The 13,682-nt window shown below is 43.5% G+C and overlaps 1 protein-coding gene across 1 annotated transcript; it reads right to left on the bottom strand.

Moving 5' to 3' along the window:
- Positions 1-1,672: 1,672 nt before the first annotated feature.
- Positions 1,673-13,606, bottom strand: LOC138724336 (synaptotagmin-15-like). Its single transcript, XM_069864308.1, has 9 exons — positions 13,476-13,606; positions 11,187-11,395; positions 8,395-8,593; positions 7,559-7,701; positions 7,064-7,359; positions 6,055-6,225; positions 5,428-5,548; positions 2,754-2,933; positions 1,673-2,287 (listed from the first exon to the last, which is right to left on the bottom strand). The coding sequence occupies exons 2-9, from the start codon at positions 11,194-11,196 to the stop codon at positions 2,151-2,153; spliced, it is 1,257 nt and encodes a 418-aa protein (XP_069720409.1). The 5' UTR covers positions 11,197-11,395; positions 13,476-13,606; the 3' UTR covers positions 1,673-2,150.
- Positions 13,607-13,682: the final 76 nt, after the last annotated feature.

Below are 13,682 nucleotides of genomic sequence, written 5' to 3'. Positions count from 1 at the left end.
GCATCTTCCTGCAGGAGCTAGTAAACCTTACTGTCTGAAACATTCTTAACAGCTTACTTCCAAGATCTTTAATGTTTATTGGTATGATTTTAATCATTAACAGGGACATAAGGTATTTGGTAAAATTATTTTATGATAGTAATACAGTTATCATAGAGTTTATGTATTGTTTTCCTGCCTAGATTGAACGTGTTGCCTATTGGATTGGTTTTCAGTGGTTTTGTAGAAGTAAAATTTGAAAAAAGCTCGTTGAGGTGCTGGCATTACTCATTTAACAGGTATAATGGAGGTTGAATGTTTTGGATGATTCAATTAAATGCAGTGAGTCTAAGTTCATTTTGTATCCAGTGGTGCAGTTAGCAAGGGGGACCGAGAGTACCATGTACCATTTCAGTTGAGTGATCAGGTGAAGTGGTGTCTATCTTACAATTTCTCTCAGATATATTCTCATTCATAATGTTTCCTTTGGATAATAACATTATTACCCCAACGGAAAGAGTTCTCATCTCCCCAGTGAAGCCTTATTCTTTTTAATATATTAAATTAATTAATATTGTATCCTGTTTGAAAGGAAGTTGGCTTTATTTCAGCTGCAGAGTTTACTGTCGTCTTGGAACATAACTGTACAAAATGTTTTGCTGCAGCAGTCTGATTTATGACTGTACAGCGTGAAATGTACAGAGCTCAGGACCCCAGTGAACAATGAAGAAGAGAAGAATGTCCTATTTATTTTATTTTGATGAAAAATAATTGCTCTGAATTATTTTACAGAACAGTAATTTACATAACAAAGAAAACTCTACTACTAAACCAGACATATGTCCTGGATGCTTAAGCTAATTGGATTGTCAATGTAAGAATGGTCCATACTATGTCAAAATCAAGTTTCCTTCAATAAATGCTTTGTCTCCAGCAGAGACACATTTAGGGAGAAATAGATAAGGCCAGGACAAGTCCTTTGTATTACTTTCTTCAGTCATTTGTGACTTCAGGACTTTTTATGCTTCTCCCTTACTGTCATACACTGGGGCCACCTGAAAACATCCCGAATTGCTGCCAACGGGAGCGGATGCTGCTAGGTTTTGAGTAATAATCACTCTGCTTTCCACCATTCATATTCACAAGGGGGTTTATATATAATGACGCTATTTTTAAATACATGGTAAATTTAGTAGTCCGTCAAGATCTCTGGGTTCTTTTTTGGCATGCTTGCTGGGCTTCCATCCCTTTTGGTGAAGCCACTGTCGGTGGTGACGCGGTGCAGTGGACAGACCTGCTATCATAACTGACTAATCTTAGTCCATTTTCGGTTCTGTCCACACAGCAATGGATGATCATTTGTGCTCAGAACTCTTGACTAAGAATTGGAGTTTACTAGTCACAATTGGCCCCTCACCACAAGAAGGATGTTGAAGCTCTGGAGCGAGTCCAGAGAAGAGCAACAAAGCTGGTGAAGGGGCTGGGGAACAGGCCTTATGAGGAGCGGCTGAGAGAGCTGGGGTTGTTTAGCCTGGAGAAGAGGAGGCTAAGGGGAGACCTCATTGCTCTCTACAACTACCTGAAAGGAGGTTGTGGAGAGGAGGGTGCTGGCCTCTTCTCCCAAGTGACAGGGGACAGGACAAGAGGGAATGGCCTCAAGCTCTGCCAGGGGAGGTTTAGGCTGGACATTAGGAAAAAATTCTTCACAGAAAGGGTCATTGGGCACTGGAACAGGCTGCCCAGGGAGGTGGTTGAGTCACCTTCCCTGGAGGTGTTTAAGGCACGGGTGGACGAGGTGCTAAGGGGCATGGTTTAGTGTTTGATAGGAATGGTTGGACTCGATGATCTGGTGGGTCTCTTCCAACCTGGTTATTCTATGATTCTATGATTCTATGAATAACTAATGCTGAGAGATTGTGTCTTCCTGTTTTGTTTACTCTGCTGCATATTCATTAAATTGGAACTATATTTTGAAGAAAGGAAAGAGGAGAGTTCCAGCTTAACAGGGACCAAGTTGTCTCTTCACATTTGGGCAAGAAAAGAATTCACTTGTTTTGCACTTTTCTATTTAAGAGTATAGAATGGGCAAACACTGTGTACCCTTTACCATTAGATGATGAAAGCTAGTGAGAGCTCTTCCATTTTAAAGCTGGGGTTTTGTCCATTCTGTCTTATGTGCTGTGGCAGAGAGCGTGCCAGCGTTTAATCAACTCCTTGGGCTTGCTGATCATTTCATTCCAGTGTTCCAGCTCTTTGCCACGAGTGTACATGAAGGGCCCAACCACCACACGTCCTAGCAGATGTGTTTCTGGGGAAAAAAAGAGCAATTGGTAATGAACACCTGGGAGGGCTTGTCTGAAATCCTTGCTTAGAATATTAACTTAGATTATAGAATGGAATTGGAATTCTTAAGAATTCTTATATACTTAGAATATTTCTCTAAGTAATGCATTCTCTCAAAGTTATTTTTAAACCAAAATTTTCATCAAGTAATTCACTCTAGATTTCAGGTTCTGTAGTTTCTACGTTTTAAGACTCAGCATTACAAGGCAGTGCAGTAAGTGCGTATTTGGTCCATTTAAGTCTACCCCACTACCCACCCTCTAAACTAGAGTCTGGCTAAGGCACACAAATGTGACTGTGAAATACCCCAAACCTTTTAATTGTTTTTATGATTATTGCTGACAAGGAATTAGTTCCTCCCAGGTTTAAACAGCTCTGCAATAAGTAAAGAGGTTTATGACATCTTAACTGTAGTAATTTATACAGCTTACTTTCTCCCTTGATACTCTGGAGCACAGATAGACTCAGGCTTGCTGTATCCAGCTCCGTCTGATCTACCTTGAAGCTGAAGGTTTCATTATACGCTGGATTGAGAGATCCCAGAACAGCTGCTGTCTTTTTACTTTTGATGAATTTATTATGGTTCATCAGTGAGACTTTGACATAGACCCCTGGGGGAGAGAGATTCAAGAAGAAAATACATGAGGGACAGTTTGGGACAAGGCTTAAGGCTTTTCTTGCTTTCAGGAGTCAATATTAAGTATAAAATCAGATCATGGAACATATATGGCAGCACGGCAATGCGTAACAGTGAGCATGGAGCACACCAAGCACTTGGGGTGCAGGCTTGCAGCGCACTTCCCAATGTAAGAGCTGTTAAAAGGAGCACTTGTATTCTTACTCTGCATCCTTGATCTTACATTTCTGGGCCTTCCCTTCATCTGATGGAGACATTTCAAAGTCCCAGTTTGCGGGGTCAATAGTTAATTTATTTGATCACCTGATCATTTGATCAATCGGAAGGCTGAGAGGGAGGAGCAGTGTGAGAGAGCTTCAGCCTGCGCTTGGACTGGGTACACTTCAGGGGAACAGATTTTCCTAGTCAAAGAAGAATCCTTAAATAAAAGGTACTTGTAGCCATGTGGTAAGGGATTCTGTAGAAAATTTGAGGAAAAGATCAATGACTTCTGCTCTTTCTTCTAGAAAATATTACAAAAAAACATGTGAGTGTAGGAACGAAAACCATTTTGCTGTGCTTCCTGGAGGGTCGTGTATTGCATCGTGGTCTTATTCAGCAGATTTTTGGCAGCGAAATCCAAAGCAGCCTGAAATTTTCCATTCTTCCTTACACTTCCATGAGATTTAGTTACAAGTATGTAGGAATTTCATCTTAATTGACGGCTGAAGATATGTTATTTTCCAGTGAAGCAGTCACAGAGTCTGTGCCGCTACTGTGTTTATTGCTCCCTGCTATTCACTTTATAAAGGTTCATCTGTATAGTAAAAATGATGAGAAATGTCAGGACTGAGGCAGCATTGATTGACTTTTAATATCTCCTTGTGATTTCCACATATCTAGTAGGTTCCTATTGCTGTTTCAGAAAGTGTGGGGTTACCAGAACTTTTTTGTGACCGAGCTGCTACCCAAGAGCTGTATCTGGAAAGACTTTCTATGTAAACTACTTGACAAAGTCTTGACATTTTATCACTTTCTTATTACTTCTTAATACATTTAATTCAGTAATTTGAATCTAGAAATACTGTCCTATACTGCATATCTTCCATCAGAGATGTATATTGCATTTGTCCCTGTTAATATAGAAAACCTTTTGTTCCAGTTTCTTCAGGATTTTCCAGAGAATCTGTGGACCCTAAATCACACTTGAAGTGCATTATCAAAGGAAATAACACCCAATTGAGTTTTCCTCTTTTTTTCTTAATAAGATATTCTGGAGAATCATCTTCTGGTGGGTCTTCCTTCTAGACTCTTGCTTATTATGATAATCTCAAGCATACCAGCACTAAAATGGCATGGCAGATTAATGTTATGTGTTCTTTTCTACAAATTTAAGAGTTCTACTTCTTCACAAGGGTTCACGGGCAGATGTAATCTATTAAGTGTTCTCCCTTTCTTGTAAAGCCATTGAGATCATGCAAAAAGATCATTTGCTTTTAGGTCATGATGCTACTTTGTTCACTTGCCACGAACCAATCATATCTTTTTCTGTCCATCCTCATCTTAGTTATTTGTACTGTAAAACTCTAATGTTTTTCTCTTTCCACAAGCACACAGGATATGATTCTGCTTGTTGGAAAACTCTATATTCTCATCATTTTACTGTACAATTCATTGATGAGTTTTACCCTAAGCAAAGCAAATTCAGCTCCAACATTATGAATGTAGATTTACTCCTTTAGAGGGCATTGTTTCTGAAGTGAAACATCCTGGTTAACAGCCCACTCAAAGGAACCTTAAAAAACCCGTCATAGTTGCTGTGTATATGTAGAGAACAAAACCTGTTCTTTTTAAGTGTTGGGTGTATTTTTGCAATTATACTCTTTAAAATCCTTTAAAGTAACCACTACAGATTTCAACACAAGTTTTGTTCTATTTTATTTTGAGTGTCTACATTTTAAGCAACGCTTTGGAGGTATTCTCTACACTCAGCATCTCCGAGGCCAAGGACGTGAGCATGAAAACTCTCCCTGCAGTAAGGGAGAATAATTGTGACTCCATGCCACGGTCCTCTAAGCAGTGGCCAGGCTGTCCTGCAATGGGAATTTTTTCCCAGGACAGCAGTTGTTGTGCAGCTGTTGCCTTTGGGTTTTTGCCTTGAGGCAACTCCATTAATGTCAGTATTCCCTGCAGTATCCTACCGTCTCTGGAAAGCGGTTTGCTTGCTAAAGCAGGAGAAAAAAAATTGCTGCTGAGGACACGAGGCAAACCATTCGTTATGAAACAAAGCAAAAACACAGCAGAACTGAGCTATCAAAATCTAATTACCCCGGTAACAAAGTATGGCTTGTTTCCCCCCAAATTAAATCACCTGGATGTTTATTTGTTCTTTCCAGCATCACTCAGTGCAAGCCTGAGTGGACAGATGAGGAAAGCACAAATTAAAACAGGATTTCTGGAGCTGATAGCAGAGAGGAAACCACACTTACCAACGGCATGGCTCTCCTCCTGGAGCTTTAATCCCTTTGCCCTCAGAACCACTACAGTGAGACGACCGAGGTAGTCATTGTAGCTGAGGGAGAACTGGATATAGCCGTACTCTGATGGAGGCTTTGGAAGCAGAAGAGCACTTGTCAAATATATCTGAAAAACTCTCTTCACACAGATGAGTCGGGGAAAAAGGTTCCTCTTCATACTAGGGGTTTCTGCCACGCCAAGGCATGTGAGGGAATTGTAATGGCTTTATTTACGCTCTTGTGACATTCGATAGAACCAATTAATCGGCCTTCCTGAACTTTTGAATTCCTATCTCTTCCAGGCAATGCCTATTGACTTGCCCCTTCTGCTTTTTTCTGCTTTTACTTATTCAAAACAGAAGCCAAAAAAAGATGCTTTCTTATCTGTCTCCTCACTTGAGTAGCTGTTCCTGAGCAGCTGGATAATGCTTGTACAACAGCTATGGATCTGCAGATTGGTAAGATGGGAATTTTTATTCCAAATGCTTATCAAATGCATTTGATATATTCAATATAACATGCTTTTGCTTCAGCTGTACCCCTCCCATCCTTGTAAGATGACAGAAGTTCCATAATGCCAAGCAGCCTGGCATTGCCTACCTCCAAGTTTTCTTTCTCCAGGTCTCTCCATATGACTAGTTTGTTGTTATCAGTTAATGTTTCATTTTTCAGTGGGAAGATAACTTGGCCGAGGAAATGATGCTTCTTCTGTTTATCAACATGATAGACCAAAAACTTCAAAGTCCTTTGGAGCAACACTTTACTGGAAACCTGTACAGGAAAAGAAAGAAAATATAAATAATTATAAAGCAGGTGAGATTTTTTTTTTCTACTCTGGCATGACTTCAAAGGAAGAATTTCTCCAAGTGTGTTAAAGGCAGGTGGAGATTTCCTTTGATTGTTTGAAGTCCATATTCTTAGTTTGCCTGAAGTTTTATCTATGCAGGACTCTAAAGATCCAAGCTAAAACAGAATAAGTTCCTTTAAAAATGTGAAGTTAGCTGGTGTTTTTTTCACCTGATTGATAGATAGAGCTGGTGTTTTATGATGCAGTCACTTCCAGACGCAAATGCTTATAAATTTGTGAACGTTACTTTTTCAGTTTTCTGGATTGTGTACTTTTTTGATTTTAAAGCTTTTGCCTTGTGACACTTGCTCGAAGCCTCTTGGCATAGAGTATCTTCCTGGCTTAGCAGCACTGGGTGCACAAAGAGTATAGCAGGCATCTTGCAAGTTCTCATTTCTAGCCTACTTCCACAGCAAAGAAACTAAAAGCTCTGAAAGCATTAGTTCAGTATAGGTAGCTTCTGGACTTCTAGAGCTGCTGGGCTGAACTGCTCAGCCATAGTTCAAACTGGACTTTTCATCATTCCCAGATAAAGTTCTAGAATCCTTAACTTTGGTGCAGACCACAAGTAAGATCAGTTCTGGAGCCACAGACTTAAGTAGCCCAGGGTCTCCAGAAGCCCTGGTAATAAATCCTGTCTCTAGCGGAAATGACTTGTGTCTTGGTAGAAGTTTGTAGAAAATCAATTTTCACAAAAAGTGCTGTAGTTTGACAAGTCAGGTATTTGCAAACAAAAATCTGCTTTATCAAAAGGACAAGTACCTGAAAAACAAAGTTTTCATCAAACTGTGGGTTAAGGGTTTTGCGTTTTGTTTTGGATTGCAAGTATCTTCTTTCATCGGGCAGCAAGTAGATTTTCACAAACGCACTACAGGAATCATCAGGAGGCTGCAACTTCCTGAGTTTGATCAAAGAGACAAGGAGCCGTTCGGATTCTTGTTCGTATTCTATGGAGAACCAGAGGCGGCCAATGTTGCCTTCAGGAAAATCCATCTCACTGCTATCTTCAGGGAACTTGTACAGCTCTGGGTTGATGGTCCCTAAAACATAAGCTCCGGCTTCATGAAATAAAAAGCGAGGACCCTCAGATTAGCAAAACATAATATATACAGAACATAAATACCCACATATAGTGTTTGGGGCTTGTACTGTTGTACCACTGTGTCTGATATGCCCCCAATAAACATGCTACATTATAATAAAGTTACCCTTTAAAACAGCGCCCTTAAAGAGCGTCGCGTTCTCGCACTGCCATACCCAAAGAATGGAATGATGACCGTGGCCCAGCCTGAGGAATCGCACAGGGGTCACTGTCTTCCTGAACGTGTTCCTCGTTTGTCAGGTTAATCCAGTCTCGCCCATGCAGTGTTGGGGGAATGATAAAGGGAATGCTTCTGGATCTGCTCAAGACAACAACAACTCCAGGTTTAAGTACAGAAACCATACTTGGTAACAGTAATGAATTTACTGTTCTTATCTCGCAGCCCTGTAAAAATTCTATGGAGATGCAATGGTAGAAAAGATAAGAATCCATTGTTTTAGAATTGATTTTATTTGCTTAGCACCTAAACGTCCATTGAGGGATATGAGATCTTAATTCTTCAGTCAGATCCCTCACTTTTTACCTTTTGTCTTTACAACTGATCTTCTGAAGCAGAGAAAGAATTAACTTGAGCTGCTTGTTTCAGAGCCCCAAAGCCCTGCAGTAACTAAATTTTTGAGAGAGCCTTCTTTTAGAACTGAAGTTCTATTGCTTGATTCTCAGATGGTTTGTTATGAGACCACCAGGAATGACTCTGGGTCTGGAACACAGAATGGATTTGTCTAGGTGACAGATAAAACTACCCATGCACCAATTACATTACGTCTTTTACAAAAATCAGAAATAATTATGATGTTTGTAGTTACAGGAAGTATTATTTTGCTACAGGAATAAAACAGAAGATGACTGACTTTTCTTACAATCTAGGGGTCGCATTTATTATGTACTTGCATGTATTTAGATCATTCTCTCATTTGAGATTTGAAAGTTGAAATAAATTACCAACAGTTCATGCTTTAATATATATATATATATGTGTGTATATATATACCTTGTCCCTCTTGGCTGAATTTCAGAAGTTGATTGATCCTGAAAAATGGCATTTCCATTTGTGGTTTTGACAGGACTGGTGAGCTTTTCGTAAGAGAGGTGGCGGCACAGTTTCTTCCAGAGCAGGTATGCAGTCATTCCAATGAGAACAAATAAAAGGGTCCCTCCTATTATACCTCCAACAACAGCAACTGCTTGTTCTGTTCAAACACAGAAGCACATAAAGCATCATAGGAGGATCAAAGTTACGTACGTTTTGGGAGTAGATAAGAATATTAAAGCTGACAAATTTATGTGATTTACATTCCAAAGTGATTTTTAAATGAAACATGCTGCTCATGTGCACGTTTCTGCCTTTGGTTATAGCATAATGTGACCCACCTGAAAGTGCACCACACTGGCAGTGAGATTAGCGAGTGTTCAGATTAGCTGACAGTGGCTGCGGTGTAAGAGAGGATAGATGGGAACCCAAAGAGTTCTGAGGGCTGTAACTTAACTCAGCATAGTAGGAGTGTTAGAGCTTTCATAAGAGAAGAAAAGAAAACCTGGGAGCACCTCATACAAAAGGTACCACTATTTTGGTTTGTTCTTCCAGCTATTCATCTATGCTGGACTGAGACCTGATCCTGGCACAAGGAACGCAGTAAAGTTCTGTGTTGTTTCCTTTTTAAGGATGCATGTGTTTCCTGATCCGTAAAGTCAACCCTGAGTATCCATTAAACACTGTTTCCTGAACCTTGATTTACTTCAGATAAAATCTGTTATAATTTGGGCTTTGGTTCTTTTTCCACACTAACAAAATTGAAAACGTTATAGATGTCTTGAATATGAATATGTGGGATTCTGTTGTGAGAATTTCTGGGTAGATCAAGAGTAGACAAACTGATAATGCACTCGGTTCATCATTTTCATACGTTTGCTGAGTATGCTGGGATAAAAGGCTGGAAAGACCAGTTCTGCATGGCACCTTATACCCTGCCAGTCTTGGCCTGCAACAAAACTAGTAGCAGTGCATCAAGGTGTGACTGAGTCTCAGCAGAGAGCTGATCCTACCAGGATATCTGGAACGTCTGAAAAAATGAGACCAAGCTGCTGAATTATCTTCCTCTGCAGCCAAGGGAGGCAGCTCAGGATCAGGTGAGTACTGTGCGCTGCCACTTCTCAGGGTCTCCCCTGACACTGGGGCAACAAAGCAGCCTGGTGTTCTTGCGCAACTGGTACTGATTTTTTTCCTATTCTCTGCTTTTAATTAGAGGTAATTGTGATTGTGCTTTATTCCTTTCTCCTTTTTATCTGTCTGAGCTTGGTAGATACCTTGTGGTCAGCCACCTCTACACAGTGGTACAAGTAAATAAAGACAATGCGAGCACAAAATAATCAGTCAGCACAAGTAGTTGTTTTGAATAAGAATTCAAAACCAATTCAGCACAGTTTAGTTTATTGATTAGAGCTATAAAAAGGGAGTCGCAAATACATGTATTACTGACTTTTCTCAGTGTTGCAATAAGTGATATGAAATGTCCTTCAGCTACAGAACACTTATGTAAATACCTTGTGCTATAAAATTCAGCCGGCCATAGTTCCTCAAAGGCTTTTATCTGATCCTATCTCCTTTTTCCTGCCTTTGGTACAGTCATAGGATCCAACTTATTTTTTCAGCTCCCCTCCAGGTGTGTTGCCTTAGCTCTCTGCAGGAATTGTCTGGCTGTTCTCCCATAAGACGTAATCGTTCTTGTCTCCCAGCACCGTGGAGCAACCACCCTACTCACGGCTCTCCCACCGCAACAGGCGCTTTGCTGTCCTTGCAGCCACTAGGTGAGCTTAAAATATTCCAGCGTTTAGCCAGACCGTCAGCACAAATAGTATTGGTACAAGACTTATTCTGGGGAACAGGAAGCAAAAACCTATTTGGTATGAGTTAATATTAATACAGAGACAAGTCTGGTTGTGCTACACCGGTAATTTAGTTTTCTTTCCTAACAATGCACAGTATGAGGAAATGCGTAACAAACGCAGTCCTGAGCATGGAAATACTGTGTATTTGTTCCTCTTAGTTTTGAATGGTATGCCTGAGTATGTTTTCAGTCAGACTGCCATTTTATTACAGCTTAGAAGGCCAGATGCAGAAAAAATGTTTTAGTTTAACGCTCATGAGTGTAATAGAAATCAACGGTTCACCTCATGCAGGTTTACTATCAACAATACAAACATTTCTATGGCTGGTGGTTTTACTGTCTGACATTGGTATCTTAAAGGTTGACATTTCAAGCAAGCTCAACAGGACTCTGTTTAACTTGTCCCCTCTGTTTTCAAGTCTTTACTGCTCCCAAGTGCTGTCCTGTGTTCCCCACAACCAGTTTGCCACCATTTACTGCTCCAGACGGGGGGCTGAGGTGTGCTGCGGTGCAATATACAGTACAGCAGCTCTGCGTTGATTTTGGAGTAAGACAACGTGTTTCCAGTCTCTTCATTAGTGAGTTTAATGTACTGAATTTGGTGCAGAATGATGTTAAGTATTTAGGACCCACCCACTGCCGCTGCCTCAAATTCTGTGTTATTATTTTTACACAGCTGAACACATAAAGTGAAGTTTTACCCGTATCAGTAGATCTACCTATGATTTAGTGAGATTAAGAAGAATTTGGCTCACTTCTAGGCCATTTTATCTGATTAGATCAGCAACAGAACCTGTAGCTTAGGGCACAATGTAGTGCTAGTCACAAAATCAACCATTGAAATAAGTTGAATCCATTGTGTGCAGGGAGAAAAATATGTATCTTTCAAAATAACTACCTGTCATCATGAGAAATCGATGTATTGTATTCTGCCGTGGTACAGGACGATGGCAGCTGGAGGTGGAGGAGACCTGTTGGACCACTTCATCTCCAAGTGGCCTGTGCTGGGAGGCTGTCGCCGTTAACAGGTACCAGGTTTATCCTAGCACAGAGAGGTGTTGATTGTCATCCATCTCCTTTGGGGCAGGATCCCTTTTTGCATAGCGTCTGGTAAAATGATATATGGTGTCTGATAAAATACTTTTAATAAGCTTTTCTTAAACTTCACAGTAAGCTTTTTAGAGCAATGACCAGGCAGTTCTCTATCAAAAGTTCTAATCCCTATATAAATACTTCAGATTTATTAACATTTGCAGTATAAAAATATATAAACCAAATTATCATTATATATTATTACAATATATTATATAATATATTATTATTATATATTATCACAGTATAAACCAAATTATTGGGGTGGGGGTAAACTCTGCACTTGCTGTGCCTGTCTCTGACAGCAGAGCGCTCTGGGTGCAGAATAAGGATTGGAGGTGCCCTACAGACCCATGGATTCCAGCCTTGCGTTTCCTCAGCCGGCTCCAGAGAAAGGTCAGGCAGGTTTAGAGCTGATTCCTCATCCCGGCTTTCCCCACAACACCGGGGAGGGGACCAGGGCAGGGCAGAGCTGTGCACTATGGCTGGCAAAGTCAGGTCCCAGCAGGTCCCTCCCGCCTGCCCATGCCCCTGACAGCCCTTACCAGCCACAGGCTTTTACTGGGTCCCCCAGCTCTTACCAGGCAACCTGGCACCTTACTGGGCACAGATGCTGGGGTCCCTGTTGGCTCTCAGTGGGTACCCACCACCCACTGGGCACAGGCTCTTACCAGGCACCCCGGCGCTTAGTGGGCACGGATGCTCTGGCTCCTCTGGGCTCTTACCGGTCATCCCAGCATTTACTGCACAGGCACACTCAGCGGACTCGGGCTCCCACTGGTACTTAGCGGGCACCTCAGCACTTACCTGGCATGGGTGCTCGGGCTCCTGATGGCTCTTACTGGACACGCTGGCACTTACCAGGCACAGGTGCTTGCACTCCCATGGGCTCTTACCAGGCACCTGGTACTTACCTGGCACAGGTGCTTGGCTCCTCACGGCTCTTAATGGGCATCCCGGCACTGGACACACGTGCTTGGGCTCCTGACAGCTCTTAGCAGACACCCCGGTGCTTATCGGGGAGCTCAGGCTCTGGCCGGCACTTACTGAGCACCCTGGCACTTACTGGGCTCCCCAGCACTGACCACGCACAGACACTGACCAGGCACCCTAGCACCTACTGGGCAGGGGTGCTCTGGCTCCCACCAGTGTTTACTGGGTATGGACACTTGGGCTTCTGCTGACACTTACTGGGTATGAGCACCTACTGGGCAAGGATGCTTGGGCTCCTGCTGGCTCTTACTGGACGCGGGCACTTGACAGACACGGTGCTTAGGCTCCCAGCGGCTCTTACGCGGCATCCCAGCAATTACTAGGCAAGGATGCTCGGGCTCTTACTGGACACAGGCACTTAGCAGACACAGGTACTTTTGCTCCCCACTGGCACCTACCGGACACCCCGGCTCTCACTGGGCACAGGTGCTTGGGCTCCTCTGGGCTCTTACCAGGCACCCCAGCACTCACCGGGCAAGGATGCTCAGGTTTTTACCAGACACAGGCACTTGGCAGACATGGTGCTTGGGATCCTGACGGCTCTTACCGGGCACCTCAGCAAATACCGGGCAAGGATGCCCAGGCTCGTACCGGGCACAGGCACTTGGCAGACACAGGTACTTGTGCTCCCCACTGGCACTTACTGGTCATGGACACTTACCAGGTACAGAGGTGCTTGGGCTCTCGACAGCTCTGACTGGGCACCGGCACTTACCGGACAAGGATGCTGGGGCTCCTGCTGGCTCTTACCGGACACGGGCATTTGACAGACACGGTGTTTGCGCTCCCGACGGCTTTTACCAGGCACCCCAGCAATTACCAGGTAAGGATGCTCAGGCTCTTACTGGACACAGGCACTTGTGCTCCCCACTGGCACTTACCGGGCACCCCGGCTCTCACCGGGCACGGGCGCTTGGGCTCCTCCGGGCTCTTACCAGGCACTTACCGGGCAAGGATGTTCGGGTTCTTACCACACACGGGCACTTGGCAGACACGGTGCTTGGGCTCCTGACGGCTCTTACCGGGCACCCCAGCAATTACCGGGCAGGGATGCTCGGGCTCTCACCAGACACGGGCGCTTGTGCTCCCCGCTAGCACGTACCGGGCAGGGATGCTCTTGCTCCCGCTGGCTCTTAGCGGAGGAGCCCTTAGACGCGGCGCCTGGGCTCGGGGCGGCTCTGCCCGGGCACGGCACTCGCCGGGCGAGGCTGCGGGGCTCCCCTGGCTCCGGCCGGCCGGGGCTCGGCCCCGCGCTGCCCCCGGGCACGGCCGCTCCCCACCCCCGGGGCCCCGCCCACCGCCCCGGGAG

The sequence above is a fragment of the Phaenicophaeus curvirostris genome, chromosome 9 (genome assembly GCF_032191515.1).
Source record: "Phaenicophaeus curvirostris isolate KB17595 chromosome 9, BPBGC_Pcur_1.0, whole genome shotgun sequence".
In the NCBI taxonomy this organism is placed as follows: Eukaryota; Metazoa; Chordata; class Aves; order Cuculiformes; family Cuculidae; genus Phaenicophaeus; species Phaenicophaeus curvirostris.
The sequence above is the reverse complement of the archived record's forward strand: the minus strand, read 5'-3'. Positions and strand labels throughout refer to the sequence as shown.

Excerpts from the sequence above, each read along its gene's own strand:
- LOC138724336 (XM_069864308.1), bottom strand. Across the intron at positions 5,549-6,054 it reads TGGAGAAAGAAAACTTGGAG|CCTCCATCAGAGTACGGCTA; the intron begins GTAGGCAATGCC and ends CTGCTTCCAAAG. Across the intron at positions 2,934-5,427 it reads GGAGGAGAGCCATGCCGTTG|GGGTCTATGTCAAAGTCTCA; the intron begins GTAAGTGTGGTT and ends TCTCTCCCCCAG.